Source organism: Geotrypetes seraphini, chromosome 3 (assembly GCF_902459505.1).
Source record: "Geotrypetes seraphini chromosome 3, aGeoSer1.1, whole genome shotgun sequence".
Classification (NCBI taxonomy): Eukaryota; Metazoa; Chordata; class Amphibia; order Gymnophiona; family Dermophiidae; genus Geotrypetes; species Geotrypetes seraphini.
In genome coordinates, this window is record NC_047086.1 from 173,285,392 (window position 1) to 173,305,385 (window position 19,994).

Below are 19,994 nucleotides of genomic sequence, written 5' to 3' on the forward strand. Positions count from 1 at the left end.
AGAAAAAAGTTCTTATTCTGAATTTATATTGAAATATGTCAGCTTTCAGAAATGTTTTTCAACAACATAAAGGCAAAGTGGGAGCAGCACAGAGCATTCAGCATGCCGACCTGCATTAAAAACTGCTGTCGCAGTTTTGTAAAAGGGGGAGTTAATGAAAATATTGACTGAAATTCTGGATAATAATTAGCAACAATATTGTTTAAATGTTGTCAAATAAACTTGCAGAATTTACAAATTTTGTGCACAGAATTTTGATTTTTTTTTTTTTTTTGTGCAGAATTCCACTAGGAGTAAGGTTGTTAGACTTGCACATGCACAATTGACAGCTCAGAGAGATTCTTAGCTAAAACAATGTAACAAGGTACAGCTGATCAGACTGGGGGAGCCAATATTCCCTATTTGACAACATTTACTATGACTTGCAGTGATGATACAATTCCAGTGAAAATAATCAGGGCAAACTATGGTCACTTAAGATAATTCTTCTTGCTGTCTTTTACTGACCTGACAGTACCATCAGAGGAGGAAGTAAGCATCTGCCGATCATCTCTTGACCAGCAAAGATCATATACAATATTGAGATGGCCATGAAATTCTCTTATATAATGTCCAGAAGGAATGTCATACACTAATACAAAGAAAAAAAGAAAATATAATTTTTAAAAGTCTTATTTTTTTTTTAATATACTGCCTACAAGCATAAAAATTATCAAAGCGGCATACATTAAGGCAATGTTTCTCAACCTTTTCAAGCCAAGTACCCCTTAAGCCTCACAAATACCAAAAGTACCCCCACCCAAGAACCGCTCCATCCCCATAATAATAGTACTAATTGTAATGCAATTTCTTCCATCCATTTTTCATATACACACAATATAATCTTATTAATACATAATTGTAATCACAAAATTAAGAAAACACAAAGCACACTGTACACACAAAATGTTATCATTTATATTCAGGGGGTTTTCAAAGATGTCAAGACAGATGACTTTAAAATATGCAATGTCACCTCAGTAACAAACAAATATAGTGTAAAACATAAGACAGCAGATATAAATTCTCAAAATTGACACATTTTGATCACTAAAATGAAAATAAAATAATTTTTCCTACCTTTGCTGTCTGGTTTATTTCATGAGTCTTTGGTTGCACTTCCTTCTGACTGTGCATTCAATTTTTCTTCCTTCTGCATGCTTCCTCTCCTCCAGACCTCATTTCATTCCCCAAACAACATCTCTCTGTCCCTCCATGAGTCCAACTTTTTCTTCCTCTCTTCCCTGCCTATCCCCTGCCACGCAACATACTCCATTCCCTCCCCAAACTTTTTCTTCCTCACTCCATGCCCTCCCCCAACTTTTCTTCCTCTCTCCCTGCCTGGCCCCTCCCCAAAGCCGCCACCGCCGATTTCTCCCTGCTTCCCCACCCCACCCCCGCCCCACCTGACACACTCCATTACCCCCCTACCGATGCCGACGCAGCAACAGGGATGGGCCAGGCCAGTGCAGTGACTGCACAAGTGGCCAGCCCACAAGTCTTCCTCCCCCCTCCCCGACGTCAATTCTGATGTCGGAGAGGAAGTTCTGGGCCAACCATGCAGCGATTGGCTGGCCCAGAACTTCCTCTCCGATGTCAGAATATACGTCGGGGGGAAGCTCGTGGGTCGACCCTCGCTGCTTGCTCTGGCCCGTCCCTGTTACTGTGTTTGCGTCGGTGGCAGGGTCGGTGTCGGGGGGATAGCGTCAGGTGGCAGGATCAGTTTCAGTAGTGGGACAGGGCGGCAAGGAGAAATCGGACGCGACTGCGGTTTCAGTGGATGGGAGAGGCAGAGAGAAATCCCCAGAGGCGGCCAGCCCATGTGCCCCCTTAGGATACGAGTATCGGAGGTTAAGGTATTAAGGTACATGAGGTATTTTTCTGTCCCTAGACAGACAGAACACTGGCTTTTACAAAGATATGATAAAGGTTTCCACCACAGGCCAGTGAGGTAAATGCTCTGACGCTCATAGAATTGTTATGAGCGTCAGAGCATTTACCTCGCTGGCACAGTAATAGTCACACTTTTTTTCTCTTTTGTTGATACCATTACTGTGCGAGGCTGGTGTACGAGTCAAGGCCACAGCCTTTAAGTCCCTATTTCCTTAAACTTGTAGGACGTTAGCATCCTCTAATATCCTCTGGGCTTCTTGAACCATAGTGACTTTATGCATAGTATTACCCATTACAAAGGAGAGGCTGAATGGAAAGTAGTGCTGCCTGATTCAGGAAAAAAAAATTTCAATTCGATTCAGCCTACTGAATTGATTTTTCGATTCGATTTTCCTGCCCAAGTGGGTGTTTTTTTCAAACATCCTGGTGGGTTTATTTTATAGCCTCTTCACCCCCTTTGCCCTCTCCTACCCACACTGGTGCTGTGGTGTCCTCCAGGAATTAGTTCAAACCTTTCTTAAAACCAGCTACACTATCCACTTTTACCACAACCTCTAGCAATGCATTCTAGAGCTTAACTATTCTGAGTAAACCTATAAAAAAATTAAATCCCAGTAGTGCCAATGTGATGCAGTATCAGAAATATTCAGCAAAGTAGAACATGCATAAAACAGAAACAGATCAATGGAATACAAAGAATATTCATGTATTTTATACTTACTTTTGGTCATTTTAGAATTGTTCCACTGTTAACACAATGTAAGCTGCTTATGTCAAGCTATATCTGTTTTACACTGACTTTGGTAAATCTCTTCATGAAGGCGATAAAATACAATAAGCTGCTTAACTACTGTATTTATGTACATCCAAACATTTTCCATAAGATACCAGGAAATGCAGTTCCTGATTTAGGATACCTGTAGGACGTCAGTTTAATTTCTTAAAATTTCTATCCTGAGTTCCGGTGACGTCACGATCCAAGATGGAGGGTTAGAGACTTTGCTCTGACTCTCCCCTCCAGAGCGCATTACTTTCCCGTTGCGGGACGCCGAATTCAGAGTGCCCGAGGTCGGAAGAGTGTGGGGGAAGCTCGGGGCGCTTGCGGGATGCCATCGAAAAAACGAGTGGAGCCCGGCAGATCGTCGGAGCGTGGAGGTGAGCAGGGAGGCCTCCGCCACGTGCGCGGGACCTCGGGCTTGTCCGTGCGCGAGTCGGGAGACAGCGCGTCAGAAGATGAATCGGAGCGCGGTGCTTCCCCGAGGCTACGGCGAGCAGGGTCGGCGGCGGCAGTTACGAAAGCCGACCTGAAACTGTGGGCTACGGAAATTAAAGAGGAGGTGGCGGCTGTGAAAGGCAAAATAAAAGAGGCCGTAAAAGAGATAAGGCAGGACTTTGCAGACTTGCTGGGCAGAGTGGAGGACACTGAAAAGCGCTTGGGAGAGCAAGAAGAGTCGGTTCAGGGACTCACAACTCAGGTGAAGGCAGTCCAGAAAGATCTTCTGGACTGCTGTGCCCAGGTGGAGGACCTGGAAAATAGGTCCCGACGGAACAATGTTCGGATCCGGGGAGTTCCGGAAACAGCTGAGTATGGGGACGCTGTGGCAGTGGTGCAGGAGCTCAGCCGGTTCCTGCTGGCTGATGGTGGAGCCCCTGATAACACTTCTGGGGGCCTGAGAGTGGACAGGGCGCACCGAACCCTGGGTCCGAAGAATGGGGATTACCCGAGAGATATTATTGCTTGCATTCACCATTTCCCTGATAAGGATCGTCTGGTGAAGAAGGCTAGAGACTTGGGCGTTATCAATTGGAAGAATTTGAAAGTGGAGATATTTCAGGATCTCTCGAGCATCACTTTGCAGAAGAGGAGGGAGTTTCGCCCATTGCTGGAGGTGTTGAAGCAGAACAACTTGAGATATCGCTGGCTGTTCCCGTTTGGTCTACTGGTTACTTTTAATGGAGTGCATAAGCGGGTGACGACCGTGGCGGAGCTGCAGGCGGTACTTCTGAAGGAGGGTCTGGTGAAAATGGGAGATTCTGTTCTGAGCAAAGTGACGGCGCAGAAGTTGGAGCGGTATCAGTGGAAAGCGGTGCCCCAGAGACGGAGAGGACGGCAGAGCGCTCGACAGGACGGAGAGGCAGCCGAGCTGAGTGCAGCTGCGGTCCCGGACACTTGAGTGGCTGGCTGCGGGCGGTCGAGACTAACCGCTGCTGGGTCCTGGACCTTGATGCTGATCTAGTGTTGACTTTGGGAGTGTGACTGGGCATGTATGGGTGAGGGTCTGGGGAATGATTGGTGGGGGGTCATGGTGCATATGAGGTGTGGATGTGGGGACGGGAGGTATCACAAAGGAGACATGGGGGGGTGGTGAAGTCACTTGAAGTCTTGGAGGGAGTGGGGAGAATGGGAGTGTGGGTTAGGTGGGGAGGGGGGTGGGGAGAGATGGGGAGGAGAGGGGAGGAGGGAGGGAGGGAGGGACGGGGAGGGGGGGGACTAGGTTACGAAGGGAGAAGGTGGGGGGAGGTGCAGAGGTGATGGGAGTGATGTCTTTAGCCGGGGATGGGGGGGGATAATGTACTCAGATTGGGCAGTTTGAATGTTAAGGGGCTTAACATGCCACGTAAGCGGCAACTGTTGTTGAAAGAAGTTAAGCGCCTACGTTTTGATATCTGTTTTGTTCAAGAAACTCATTTTGTAAAAGCTGGGGAAAAGCTTGTACAGTTTCGGGAGTATCCCGTGAGGGTTTGGGCTTCTAATAGGGTGGAGCGGAAAAAGGCGGGGGTGGGGATTTTGTTCTCCCACAAGTTGCGGGTGGTCCCAGATAGGGAATGGAGGGATGAAGGAGGGAGGTGGCTTATCTGGACTGGTACTGTTGATGGGACTCGGGTAACGTTGGTTAATTTGTATGCACCTAACTCTCAACAGGGTCCCTTTTTTGACCTCCTCCTGTCTAAGATCTTGTCGGTTAAGGTGGGGCCGGTGGTGGTGGTGGGGGATTTTAATTTGGTTCTTAATCCAGAATGGGATTTCACGGGCAAGGGGGGTGATAGACTTAAGAAGGATAGAAAATGTCTGGAGAGATTTCTGGAAGTCCTTAATGTGGAGGATGGGTGGCGGGTTCAACATTGGATGGGTCGGGACTACACTTTCTATTCCCCTGTACATGAGGTATACACTCGCATTGATATGGTATGTGTGGATAAAGGGTGGGGGGGTAAAGTGATAGATACCAAGATTGATACCATTGGATGGTCAGACCATGCCCCGCTCTGGGTGGATCTGAAATGGGGAGGACCTAGGGGGGGAGATACGTATTGGAGATTGAACGATACCCTGCTGGGAGATCCGAAAATAGTACAAAAGCTGGAAACGGGGATTTATGATTTCCTAGAGTTTAATAAGGTGGATCAGTTCTCCCCCATGACGATCTGGGAAAGTTTAAAAGGGGTGTTAAGGGGGGAATTGATCTCTATAGCAGCCTATAAGAAAAAGTCCCGGCAGCAGGAGGAACTGCAGCTCCGGGAGACGCTCCGCACTCTGGTGGATCAACATAAGAGGGGACAGGGGGGCCCGCAGGTGAGGCTTCGGCTTCAGGAAACCCGAATGGCCCTTGGGAAGTTGGAAGATGAGGTGATTAAGTTTAATCTTGAGAAGTTGAAGCTTAAATATTTTGAATCGGGAAATCGGGCTAGTAAGCTTTTGGCTCATAGGGTCAAATTGCAGCAGTCTAGGAGTAATATTTTGGCTATTAAGGAGCGAGATGGCACGGTACTTACTGACGAGGTAGGTATACAAAGGCGGTTTCGGGAATTTTACCAGGAGCTTTATACACCAGAGCTTAAGGGCTCGGAGGTGGAGAGCCAAGCCTATTTGAGGGATTTAGGGTTGCCTTCCCTATCTAGCTCGGATGCACTGGGGCTGGAGGGGGATATCACGGTGGAGGAGGTGTTGCACGTTATTAGACATTTGAAGCCGGGTAAGTCACCCGGACTGGACGGGTTTACTGGGCTGTTCTATAAGAAACTTTCTCCCTTGGTTGCACCTTTATTGACTAGACCAGGGGTGCCCAACGCGTCGATCGCGATCGACCAGTAGCTCAGGAAGGCAACGCGAGTCGATCGCGGAGCCTATCCCGGGCTCTGTAATAGACTCGTGTTGCCGTCCTGATCTACGGGCCGATCAGCCTTCCTCTCCAGTTTTCTTTCTCCCTAGGGCCTTTTAGCTGGGCGATCCGCCCAGCTGTCATCTGCCGCTGCTGAACAAAAAACCGGGTCCTGCCTTCGCGGAAACAGAAAGTAGGCAGGACCAAGCAGGAAGAAGAACAAATGCTTGTCTCCCGCATTAGCCCGTAGCGAACGCTTGCTTCAGGGCTCTCAACATGTGCGTGCCGGCTTCTCTTCTCTTCCCTCCGAAACCGGAAGTTATGTCCGGGGGGGGGAGGGGAGAAGGGAAGCCGGCGCGCACATGTTGAGAGCCCTGAAGCAAGCGTTCGCTACGGGCTAATGCGGGAGACAAGCATTTGTTCTTCTTCCTGCCGGGTCCTGCCTACTTTCTGTTTCCGCGAAGGCAGGACCCGGCAGCATTTCCCCTAATAAGTCGATCGCGATCTTGGGCTGATCAGCCTTCCTCTTCCCGATGGCAGAATTGACGTCAGGGAGAGGAATGCTGGTTGGCCAAAGCAGGGAGAGCTTGGGGCCTGTTATTGGTGGCGTTTGGGTCCTGGTCCCCGATGGCAATGGCAGTGGCAGTGGCTTGGGGGAGGGCAGGGAGAAAGAAAGAAAAAGGGCAGGCAGGGAGACAGAAGGAAAGAAGAGAAACAGAAAAAAAAGAAAGGGAGGCAGAGAGAAAGAAAGGGCAGGGAAGAGGAAGGAAAAGTTGGGGGGAAGAAATGAGGTCTGGAGGAGAAGAAGCATACAGGCTAAAAGAAGGGAAGAAAGATTGTATGCACAGTCAGAAGAAGAAAGTGCAACCAGAGACTCATGAAATCACCAGACAAGGTAGGGAAAATGATTTTATTTTAAATTTTGTGATCAAAATGTGTCTGAATTTATATCTGCTGTCTATATTTTACACTATGGTCCCCTTTTACTAAACCACAATAGAGGTTTTTAGCGCAGGGAGCCTAGGAGTGTCGAGAGCAGCGCTGGGCATTCAGCGCAGCTCCCTGCACTAAAAACTGCTAACGTGGTTTAGTAAAAAGGGAGGGGGTGGGTATTTGTCTACTTTTGTATGGTTGTTACTGAGGTGACAGTGCATAGAGTCATCTGCTTTGACCTCTTTGAAAACCCTGGAATAGGAATGATGATTAACATTTTCTATGCGTACAGTGTGCGTTGTGTTTTTTTAAAATTTTATTGTTGGTAGATCATTGTGACTTGGTAATTTAAAAAGTAGCTCGCAAGCCCAAAAAGTGTGGGCACCCCTGGACTAGACTATTTAATTCCCTGAAAGAGGGAGAGCGCTTGCCATTCTATATGCGCTTGGCAGGGATTACGATACTCCCTAAGCCAGGGAAAGATCTGTCTGTGTGTGGTAGCTATCGACCTATCTCTCTCTTAGGAATTGATACCAAAATCCTGGCCCGTATTCTGGCCGATAGGTGGCGACCCATATGCCGGACCTGATCCACCCGGATCAGGTGGGGTTCATTGGGGGGCGGCAGGCGGCGGATGGTATTAGGCGGGTGTTGAACTTGGTGTGGGAGGCCCGTAGATCAGGGTCCCCTTGGGTGGCGGTTGCGGTGGATGCCGAAAAGGCGTTCGACCGGGTGGATTGGACGTTTATGGAGGCGATGCTACACCAGATGGGATTTGGGTCGCGTTTCATTTCTTGGATTCTTACGCTATACCATAACCCGATGGCTTGTGTCAAAGTTAATGGGGTCTATTCCAAGCCCTTTGAACTACATCGAGAGACGAGACAGGGGTGTCCGCTCTCTCCTCTGCTGTTTGCTTTGGTGATTGAGCCTTTGGCTCAAAGCATCCGTCTGTCTCGGCTTGTGAAGGGGGTGCAGGTGCAGGGGGGTGAACATAAACTGTCCCTTTTTGCGGATGATATCTTGGCCATAGTGGAGGGGTCGGAGAGGTCGCTGTTGGCTTTGCGGGATTTGATGCGGGATTATGGGCGGATTTCGGGCTTTAAAGCTAATTTGTCTAAGACGGAGATCTTGAATATTTCGGTACCAGCGGCGGAGGCCCTGGAACTGCAAAAGGGGGTACCCTTCCGTTGGGTGACGGGCCCTATTAAATACCTGGGGATATGGCTTGGGGTGGAGTGGGATACCCTGTTCCGCCTTAATTATCTCCCTTTGGGAGAGACAATGCGTAGGGATCTTGATAGATGGGACCCTCTGTACCTTTCCTGGATGGGCAGAATGGAGGTGGTACGTATGATGGTCCTGCCCAGATTTCTTTATCTCTTTCAAGTGCTTCCGGTTGAGGTCCCTAAAGCTTGCTTTACGCGCTGGCATAGGTCCCTTTTGCAATTTATATGGAAGGGTAGGCGTCCTCGGGTGGCGAGATATGCCATGTTCAAATTTAAGGAGGAGGGAGGACTGGGGTTACCCAATCTGGAACTATACTACAGGGCGGCGCAGCTTAGGGCGGTTGTGGATTGGCATGCGGATCCAGCTAAATTGTGGGTTCGGGTGGAACAGGGTCTCTTGGGAGATCCTAGGGGCATACCGGCTCTGTCTTATCTACCGTGGGTGGGCTTGAGGGAGACGGATATTGCTTCTATTGCTAATCCTTTTATAAGATGGACGCTACGGGTCTGGAAGGGGGCGGGTAGAAAACTGGTGGGTAGGATGCAGGGCCTACATTTTTTGCCTATTAGGTATGCAGAGGATTTTGTTCCGGGTAGGGAGGGTGGAGTCTTTTGTAGATGGGAGCGAGGTGGGCTGAGATGGTTTGGCCAACTGTTGGAGGGGGAGCGTATTCGTGGGTTTCCTGAGGTCCAAGCCTCTTTCCATTTGGAGCAGCGTGATATATTCCCCTATCTACAGGTGAAGGATTATATTATGCGCATTAAAGCGGGGGACCCTACAGCATATAAGTGCTCGAAGTTTGAGTTAATGTTGGGGGACCCAGTGCGTCGGGGCTGCATCTCACAATTATATCGCTTACTGCTTGCCGACCCTGATCGGAAGACCACATATATGAGGGCGTGGGAGGTAGACTTAGGGCACACCTATACGATTGAGGAATGGGAACAAATAGCATTAAGAATACATCATGTGGCGGTGGCTCCCCAATTGGTAGAAAACGCTCTTAAACTCCTTGTGAGATGGTATGTTACTCCTGTGGTGCTTGCAAAGATGGGTACCTCATGTGCAGGGGAGTGCTGGAGAGGGTGTGGCCTGAGGGGTACATTCATTCATATGTGGTGGGAGTGTCCTCGTCTTGTGGATTATTGGACTCAGGTGTTCCGCTATGTGGGGTGCCTCTTGCAATGTCGATTGCCATTTGGAGCGGAGACGGCTTTGCTGGGGGTACTCCCAGGGACAGTGGAGGCTACGCAGGACAAGTTAGTTAGACTGGCTTTTACAGCTGCTAGACTGGTGCTGGCATCACTATGGAAGAGCCCCACGATACCTACGGTAGCGATGATGCGAGTGAAATTAGGATGGGTATGTGAGAAATTTAGGCTGTCGGCTCTACTTACCCGCCAAAGGCGACAGTTTGAGGACCTATGGGGAAGGTTCCTAGAGATGGAGGGAAACTCTGAGTAATTTGTATTACATGCTTAAATGGTGCATCCCTGAAGGGGGACCTCCATTGCCTCTTTTGCATATTAGGATTATGTTATGTTACTTCTTCCTTTTGGATGTTTCATGTGGGGGGGGGGAACTAGATGTTATCGGGAGATGGGTAATTTAGAGGGACAGGGGGGGTTGGGGGGGGGGAAGGGGAGGGGTGGGTTGGGAATGGGACATGGGGAATCTAATGTATACACTGTATTCCAGAATGTATGGTTTTGCTGTACAGGTGTACCTGTTGTGCTTGTAACGCAGTGGTTAAATAAAGAGTTACAAAAAAAAAAAAAAAAATTTCTATCCTTCATTCTGCTTTTTGTACCCAAAATTTAAAAGTCTCTGCTCTTAACTTGTGAGTGTGATACAGTGATGATCAAGTGTGATAAAGTGATGATCAGCATTCCCTGTATGTGCTTTGGAAAGAATTAAAAAGGCCCTGCAGAAACAACAAAGGAAAGAAGGGACACTTTATCCTAGTTTGGTTATGTGAGCTGTCAGTGCTCAGGGAGGAAGAAATTATGTCCTAGCAAATATCCTTGGAAGTTGATGCTGCTCTGTGAGGAGGGACCAAACCCTAGAGTTAGCTTGAGCAGACACTAAGGACAATATTCAAAGATTGTGATATGGTTGTTCTATGTGAATTTTTCATTTTGCCCGTGTGCTTTTTCTTCTCAAAGAGTACATATTTTTAGAGAGGTGTTATTTGGGGGTTTTAATGAAAAGATTGGAATATACAGTACATACCTTCTAAATATTTAATTCAAATACCATTGAGACATATTTCAAGTGAGATTAAGAACACAGGAGAAATATTTCAACTTTTTTCACCATTTTAAAGAAGTAGAAAAAGTGGGATTAAGTAAAAACTGATTACTATACAGGCCCCCTTTTATTAAACCCTGATAGCGTTTTTTAGTACTGGAAGCTGCTGCTCCCGATGCTTATAGAGTTCCTATGAGCGTCGGGAGCAGCACAAGGCATTCAGCGAGGCTTCCAGCACTAAAAACACTATTGCAGTTTAATAAAAAGGGGCCTTGAGATCTAATCGACTGCTGCAGCTCCTTTCATTTTGTCCTTGTTAGCAGGATCCAAAATCCCAATCAAATGGGAAGATTTTTCTAAAAACAGTGGAAACACACATACCATTGCTCAGATATTCCTGCAATGCCCATAGCTGTAGATTCTCAAGCAACTGTGCAGCTGCCTCTCCTCCGACCATTTTCCTCTCAAGCACTTGTAGTGCCGTTAGAATCCATGCACCCAAAACATGCCGGCCCAAACCGATCAATCCGATCTTAGTGGGGTGGGGCCCCCTTCCAGAATGGTCACAGCCTCCTTCAAACTTGCCAATCTGACACCTGTTGGGTGGGACATGAGCCGAAAATGACGAGACCCCTTGAAACTAGCCAATCTGAGCCCGTTCAGAAGTGCATCCGGAAATGCCAATGTTCTTCCCTTCCAAAAGCTGCAGGCTTTGATTAAACTGGGTGGCTTGAGTGGAAGCCGGAGGATACTGCAGCACTTCCTGACTGACGGGGAGGAGGGTTGTGCCCTGAATTGGTGAGGCCGATTTTTAAAAAATATGAATCGATTCGAATCGATTCACCCGAAGTGAATCGGTGAATCGATTTGAATTGTGAATCGGGCAGCACTAATGGAAAGAGCCATGAGTTTCTAATAAAATGTGCAATAAGAGAATGAGTGATATCCTGGAATTCCCTCTATTTACGCAGCATCATAGTTGACTTTGATGCACCATCCCTCTCATTCATTATGGCCTACCCTTCTGGCCACTTGCAATACTTGCTCCTTGATTGGGAAGTGCAAAAAGGATGCCACAATATCTCTGGGCTTATTCTGTAGTTTAGAGTGGTGCGCTCTGTCAAATTCAATTTGAAGTAGCTTCTCTTTGAAACCTAACATGAATTGGTGATAAATCTTTTGCAGGAGCATACTGTGTTTTGTTCCAAAGCCACTTCTGGTACAATATGTACCTAAAACTTAAACTTATTGGCCAGTTTTCAATGTCTTTAGTTCATCTTATTTTCCAAGTCAGCATATCGCTGCTGCAGGTCATGTAACTCTGTGTCATGCGCTGTAACCTACTCCTTGAGTATATATATAGATATATGTCGCTAAAATTATCTATAGTACCTGAAGATTGGAAGGTGGCCAATGTTTCACCGATTTTTAAAAAGGGCTATGGAAAATTACAGACCAGTAAGCCTCACTTCAGTGCCGGGCAAAATGGTGGAAACAATTATAATAAATAAAATTGTGGAACACCTACACAAAGGAGAAATTAGGTTCTTACCTACTAATTTTCTTTCTGTTAGCTTATAGACCGTATAGTTCCTTACGGATGGGTATTATACCTCACTGCTACCAGCAAGTGGAGACTGAGATCAAATTTGTATATCAGCATCTACTAATCCAGTCTGCCGAATAGCCAAGCAGAACCTAGGAAAATTCTTAACCGAAAACAGTATAACACACTCCAAACAGGAGTGGAGAAAAAACAACAAATACTTATAAACCACTGTTGGAACATGTGTAAAACAGAAACCTGGTAGAGAAAACATCTCCACAGTTCACCAGCTAAGCCAGCTGAGCCATAGCCGCTGTTCTTAATTCTCCCCGGCCCTAGAAAAATACTAGAACCTGCAGAAAAATTCAAAATCTGCACGCGAGCAAAAACCTACTATGTTGCATAGTTTGGCGTCATCGGCAAATAATGTTATTTTACCTTGAAGCCCCTGAGTCAGGTCGCCTATGAATATGTTAAAGAGGATTGGGCCCAAGACCGAGCCCTGCAGCACTCCACTGGTCACCCTCGACGTTTCGGAGAGGGTACCATTAACCACCACCCTCTGAAGTCTACCGCTTAGCCAGTCATTGACCCATGCAGTTAATGTTTCTCCTAATCCCATCGAATTCATCTTGCTCAACAACCTGCGGTGTGGGACGCTATCAAAAGCTTTACTGAAGTCCAAGTACACGACGTCCATGGACTCCCCCATATCCAGCTTTCTTGTTACCCAGTCAAAGAAGCTGATTAGATTGGATTAGCAGGACCTTTCCTTTGTGAATCCATGTTGATGGGGATCCCGTAAATTCTCCTCATTCAGGATCGTATCCAATTTCTGCTTAATTAGTGTTTCCATGAGTTTACTCACTATTGATGTGAGACTCACCGGTCTGTAATTTGCAGCCTCCGTCCTGCAACCCTTTTTGTGGAGTGGAATGACGTTAGCTGTCTTCCAATCCAGCGGGACTCTTCCTGTACTCAGGAAAAGATTGAAGAGCACGGATAACGGTTCCGCCAGGACATCACATAACTAACGAAGCACCCTGGGGTGTAGATTGTCCGGTCCCATGCATCCAGTTACAGGACAGTGCTTAAGTGTATTCGTGTACAACTTCAATGGGGGCATTCACATGGGAGTGGCATGTACGGGTCAGGGGCACTCTAAAAAACACTGCGCAGTATTATAGAATACCACAGATGTATGCCCAACTTGTGCATCAGGATTTATAGCTGGTTTCGGTTGGTGTAAGTCCTCATGCCAAATGCTGTTTTTATAAAGAGCACTCATCCTGCGTGAATGTCTGACTTATTACCAATGATTGTGGACTTGAGCTCCTCTAGCCACAACTTCAGCTGTGCTCCTCCTCTGGGTTGAGTGTGTCTGGCAGCCGTATTGTCATCCCAAGTGGTTCACAATCACTGCCGCCAACTGCCTTGCTGCCTCGTGCAGCGTCCATGGTTCACTGCTGCTGAAAATGCTTTAAGATTCACTGTATACTTTTTACCTGCCATTTGAGTCTCAGGAATCTTACCACCTGGAAATACTGAGCAGGGAGCGCTAAAGAAGATAACTTTTGAACCAAGGGGTCAGGGAGCTACTTGGATATGCTGCCATCTGTGACAGTGACATCACTTCCTTTCCCACTCATTTTTTATATGCAGTTTTTTTAGACTGCTGCTCCTGCTGAGCCTGTTAGCATCCCTATACATATTTAAGAAAAGGGTCTGCATTTGGTAAAATACTTTGGAAATGTTAACATCCCAACTTGGACATCCATTCACACATGGAGACCCTTGTAGGTGGCTGGAGGATTTGGACAGATGATTAGAATCTGTTTCTCAGGATATGGATCTGGAATGGCTTGAGTCATCACAGATTCTATTATCTGATCCTTTTGTCACTACTTTGTCCTTTTCCTCCTTTATCATTATTAGTATACCTAAGTGGGCAATTTTTTGCAGTTATATTTAATTTGATATTTGATGTTATTTGGTTGCTTATTACCCTCTTTTTTCTTGTCTGTTAAGCTATTGTGGGTAATATTTTGTTTGAGAACTTTTTTCTTTAATTCTATTTAGAAATCAGATGGTTTGGGGAAATCCACTGCTTATTATTAAGATAAGCGGCATAAAATCTGTTTAGTACTTGGGACCTTGCTAGGTACTTAGAACTTGGGTTGGCCACAAGATACTGGGCTTGATGGACTGTCAGTCTGTCCCAGTATGGCAATTCTTATGTTAAGTCAGAGAGTCTAGATACTGGAATGGAAAAACAATATACACTTCCCCCTTTCACAAGATCTGGCAATGGTGTTACCGGAGGTCTTATACAAAAGGCTGCAGCCAGATTGGTTTTGTTAAGGAAGTATATGTACTTTTGGGAAATGTGTGGCCACATAGGGCTTATTGTGCAAAATTTAGACCTACAGCAATTTGTGATAAATATGGACATCGGACTGCTACTCTGGGCCACATGTTGTGGTCTTGTCCAACTATTCAGGCTTTTTGGACTAGACTCTTCACCTACATTGGGACTCTATGAAGGGTGATTATCAGATCTTCACCCATGCTGCTTTTTGGAGTTCTTCCCTCTCATCATCCCAGACAGCCGGGTTTGAGTGTCTTTCTTCGCTGGTCCATTTTGTCGGCCTTGAAGTGCATCCTCCTAAAGTGGCTGGATTCAGAGGCCCCAGCTATCTCGTTGTGGTGGACTCAGATGATTCTTTTGTTGTCTTGGGAACGTCGGGGCAATTCTGATCTTTCTACTTTGAGGCGAGAGCGATTTACAGCTGTCTGTGAGCCTTTCTGGAACACGATGACTCCTGCGGCCAGAAGTCATATTTTGAATTGTTGACTGTACTACTTGAGGTCTCACTATATGTCTCATATCCTATGTTTATCTTTCTAGAGAGAGTGTTTGGGGACTCCGGACTTGGGGGGAATTTTTTTTTTTATCAAACTTGGTTCTGTAGCCCTGTTTCTCTGGCTGAAATGTTATCTGTGTTTTATTGCTGGCTCTAATAAAAATCATTTAACCATACACTTCCCCCTCCCTATTCACGGTTTTGACGTTCGCGGTTTCGATTATTCGCAATTTTTTTTCTCTAGGCCCCCCTGAGAATCACTCGTTGGCAGCCCGCATCGAAAAAAAATGGCCCCCAGGACTTAGATTGGGGTGAAGAGGGAGGTGATCGGAGGAGGAGGAAGGCGATCAGAGACAGAGGAGGGTGATCGGAGGTGGAGGAGACGAGCTGTTGGTCTAGCAGTGATGTGGGACAGGAGCGATCTTCCTACACTCCCGCCCCATGCAGAGCTGTGCTGTGAGTTCCTGTGGTCTCACAAGACTACAACAGGGAGATCCTGTACCAAGTATGGTCCGGGGTGGGTCAGAGCAGGCCCAAAAGTTATTCGCAAATTTTCCCTTTTCACAGGCCGGCTCTGCCCCTAACCCCCGCAAATAGGGAGGGAGAAGTGTACTTCTAACTAAATTGGTAAAAGTTAAAATACACCACACAGGGCTGGATTAAAGGGTAGGCCCAGTAGGAACATGCCTCAGGCCTGAAAATGACAAAGGGGCCTGCCAGTGTGGTGCTTTAGGGCCAGGGCCTCCCCAAAAATTGGCGGTAGTTCTGCTCCCCCACTGGCCACTGTAACTTTACATCGTCGGTGTATATCATGTTCTTTCCTTCCTTTCCCCTAGCGGAACAATGCCGCACAACCTCTTTCTTCAGCTCCCAACTCCCCCATATCTACCTTCTCCCCACTGTTTATTTTAAATCTTCGGGCAGCTTCAATGAGATCAGCGCGCTGCCATTGGCCTGTCCCGGAAGTCTTCATTCAGCAGCAATTTCCTGTTTACGCATAGGCGGGCTGCTGCTGAATGAAGGGTTCCGAAGCAGACCGACAGCAGCACACTGATCTCATTGACATTGCCCGAAGATTTAAAATAACAAACACCAGGGAGAAGGTAGGTGTGGGAGAGTCTGGAGCCGAAGAGAGAGGCCATGGGGTATAATCCCGCTAGGGGAGAAAGAAGGAAAGAACATGTGATATACGCCACAGGCTGGGGGTCGGGAGTTGGGAAGGTAGGGAGGATAGATGCTCAGGGGCTTGGGGCGGTTGTGTTGGGAAAGCAATGTTACTTACAGTAACAGTTGTTATCCAGGGACAGCAGGCAGCTATTCTCACTAGTGGGTGATGTCATCCGACAGAGCCCCAATACGGACATCTTGCAAGCATGTCTTGCTTGAAGAAACTCAGAAGTTTCGAGATGCCCGCACCGCGCATGCGCCAGTGCCTTCCCGCCCGATGTACCGGGCGTGTCTCCTCAGTTCAGGTAGCTAGCCTGAGAAGCCAACCCAGGAGAGGTGGGTGGGACGTGAGAATAGCTGCCTGCTGTCCCTGGATAACAACTGTTACGGTAAGTAACATTGCTTTATCCCAGGACAAGCAGGCAGGTATTCTCACTAGTGGGTGACCTCCAAGCTAACCCCAATGGGATGGTGGGAGAGTTGGCAACTTAAGAGAACAAATTTTGTAACACTGTTTGGCCAAACTGTCCATCCCGTGTGGAGAAAGTATCCAGACAATAATGAGAGGTGAATGTATGAACCGAGGACCAAGTGGCAGCCTTACAAATCTCCTCAATCGGTGTCGATCTGAGGAAGGCAACAGAGGCTGCCATTGCTCTGACCTTATGGGCTGTGACCTTACAAGGAAGGGATAATCCAGCCTGGGCATAGCAGGAAGAGATACAAGCCGCCATCCAGTTGGAAATGGTGCGCTTCGATACAGGTCGTCCCAACTTGTTTGGATCAAAGGAGACGAAAAGTTGAGGAGCAGTTCTGTGTGGTTTGGTGCGATCCAAGTAGAAAGCCAAAGCACGTTTACAGTCCAGAGTGTGAAGAGCTGACTCTCCAGGATGAGAATGAGGCTTTGGAAAGAACACTGGAAGCACAATGGATTGGTTGAGGTGAAATTCAGAGACCACTTTAGGCAGGAATTTCGGGTGAGTGCGGAGGACCACCTTGTCATGATGGAATACTGTGAAAGGTGGATCCGCCACCAAGGCCTGAAGCTCACTGACCCTGCGAGCAGACGTGAGGGCCACCAGAAAAACCACCTTCCAGGTGAGATACTTAAGTGGAGCCTTGTTGAGAGGTTCAAACGGAGGCTTCATGAGATGAGACAGGACAACATTGAGATCCCAAACCACAGGAGGAGGTTTGATAGGAGGGTTGACATGAAAAAGTCCTTTCATAAATCTGGAAACCACAGGATGAGCAGACAAAGGTTTCCCATGTAGAGGCTGATGGAAAGCCGCAATAGCACTCAGGTGGACTCGTATAGAGGTAGACTTGAGACCAGACTGAGACAGGTGTAGAAGATAGTCCAACACAGATGATAGGGAAGCTTGCTGAGGCTCCGTGGCATTGGAAATACACCAGGAAGAGAATCTAGTCCATTTTTGGGAATAGCATTGTCGGGTAGCAGGCTTCCTGGAAGCCTCCAGAACCTCCCTCACTGCTTGGGAGAACTGGTGAGGAGTTACGTTGAGAGGAACCAAGCTGTCAGGTGGAGAGACTGCAGGTTGGGATGAAGTAGTGAACCCTGATGTTGAGTAAGTAGTGAAGGAAACACTGGAAGAAGTACTGGCTCCCTGCTGCTGAGTTGAAGTAGAAGGGAGTACCAAGGTTGTCTGGGCCACCGAGGAGCAATCAGAATCATGGTGGCATGGTCCGATCTCAACTTGACCAGAGTCTTTTGGATGAGAGGAAAAGGAGGGAACGCATACAGGAAGCGATTCCCCCAATCCAGCAGAAAGGCATCTGCCTCGAGGCGATGAGGAGTGTAGATCCTGGAGCAAAACTGAGGCAGTTTGAAGTTGTGGGGGGCCGCAAAGAGGTCTATCTGAGGCGTCCCCCACTGTGCAAAGATCTGATGAAGGGGGTCGGAATGGAGGGTCCATTCGTGAGGCTGGAGAAGACGACTCAATTTGTCTGCCAAGACGTTGTCCTTCCCCTGAATGTAGATAGCCTTGAGGAAGGTGTTGTGGCGAACAGCCCAATCCCAGACTCGAAGAGCTTCCTGGCAAAGAGGGGCCGAGCCCGTGCCCCCTTGTTTGTTGACATAATACATGGCGACCTGATTGTCTGTGCGAATAAGGACCACCATGTCGTGAAGCAGATGCTGAAAAGCTTGGAGAGCATTGAAGATGGCTCTGAGCTCCAGAAGATTGATTTGATGGAGTCGTTCCGCACTGGTCCAGAACCCCTGAGTGCGAAGACCATCCAGATGAGCCCCCCAGGCATAGTTCGAAGAATCGGTCGTGAGAACTTTCTGGTGGGGAGGAGTGTGAAACAGCAAACCTCTGGATAGATTCGAAGAGGTCATCCACCAGAGAAGAGACTGCCATAGAGCAGGAGTGACTACAATGTGACGAGATAACGGGTCGGACACCTGAGTCCACTGAGATGCCAGGGTCCATTGAGGGATTCTGAGATGTAGTCTGGCAAAAGGCGTCACATGAACTGTAGATGCCATGTGGCCCAAGAGGACCATCATGTGTCTCGCCGAGATGGATTGGCGAGAAGACACCGACTGGCAGAGTAGAAGGAGAGCATCCATGCGTTGAGAAGGAAGGAATGCTCGGAGCTGAATGGTATCCAGGACCGCCCCGATAAAGGGGAGAGACTGGGAGGGCTGAAGATGTGACTTGGGAAAGTTGATCTCGAAGCCCAAGCTTTGCAGGAAACAAATGGTAGTCAAGGTCGCCAAAATGACCTCTGGAGCTGACGGGGCCTTGATGAGCCAGTCTTCGAGGTATGGAAACACCTGAAGACCCATGTTCCGGAGTGCCGCGGCCACCACCACCAGACACTTCGTGAAGACTCTGGGAGACGATGAAAGGCCGAATGGAAGCACTCGATACTGCAGATGCAGATGTCCCACCCGAAATCTGAGGAACTGGCGGGAGGCCGGATGAATAGGGATGTGAGTGTAGGCCTCCTTGAGATCCAGAGAGCATAACCAATCGTTCTGCTCGAGGAGGGGGTATAGAGAAGCAAGGGTCAGCATACGGAACCGCTCCTTGACCAAAAATTTGTTGAGGACTCGAAGGTCCAAAATGGGACGCAGATCGCCCGTCTTCTTCGGGACAAGGAAGTACCGTGAGTAGAACCCTCGGTTTTGCTGATCGAAAGGAACCGGCTCGACGGCCCGAAGCCGAAGCAGAGCCTAAGCCTCTTGAAGGAGAAGAGCGGTCTGCGTCAAGTTTGAAGGATACTCTCTTGGCGGGTGGTCCGGAGGGACCCGTTGGAAATGAAGAGAGTATCCCTCTCTTACGATGGTAAGGACCCAAAGGTCCGTGGTGATGGTCTCCCATCGATGACAAAAATGATGGAGACGACCCCCAATGGGAAACTCGGGGGGAGACAGAACAAGGTTGGTTATGCTCCCTGGAATAGAGTCAAAAAGGCTGAGTAGCCTTGGGTGCAGCCGGATTCTGAGGCTTCTGCTGAGGCTTCTGTGGAGGCTGTCTCTTCGCAGGTTGTCTCGCAGGAGGAGCCTGCCTCGGCTGATACCGCCGCTGATATATCAAAGGCGGCCTAGAGGGGCGAGACTGTTGAGACTTGGGTTTAGGCCGCAGGATAGACTGGAAGGACTTCTCATGATCCGAAAACTTCTTAGTAACAGTCTCGATAGACTCATCGAACAGGTCCGCCCCCGCACAAGGCACATTTGCAAGTCTGTCTTGGAGGTTCGGATCCATATCAATTGTACGGAGCCATGCCAGGCGACGCATGGCGACCGAACATGCCGCCGCGCGTGCCGAGAGCTCGAAGGCATCGTAGGAGGATTGCATCAGCTGCAGGCGTAACTGGGATAGGGTCGCCACCACCTCTTCAAACTCGAATCGAGCCTGAGCATCGATGAAAGGGATGAACTTGCGGAGCACCGGCAAGAAGAAATCCAAATATGAAGAGAAGAAGAAATTGTAGTTG

The 19,994-nt window shown here is 48.0% G+C and overlaps 1 protein-coding gene across 3 annotated transcripts in view; it reads right to left on the reverse strand.

The window, feature by feature from the left end:
* Positions 1–19,994, reverse strand: part of AHI1 (Abelson helper integration site 1) — a 468,789-nt gene that overhangs the window by 336,540 nt on the left and 112,255 nt on the right. For all 3 annotated transcript variants that reach the window (XM_033938898.1, XM_033938899.1, XM_033938901.1), the window contains exon 12: positions 508–631. In XM_033938898.1, coding sequence (XP_033794789.1) covers positions 508–631 — 124 coding nt within the window. The remainder of the gene's footprint in view (positions 1–507; positions 632–19,994) is intronic.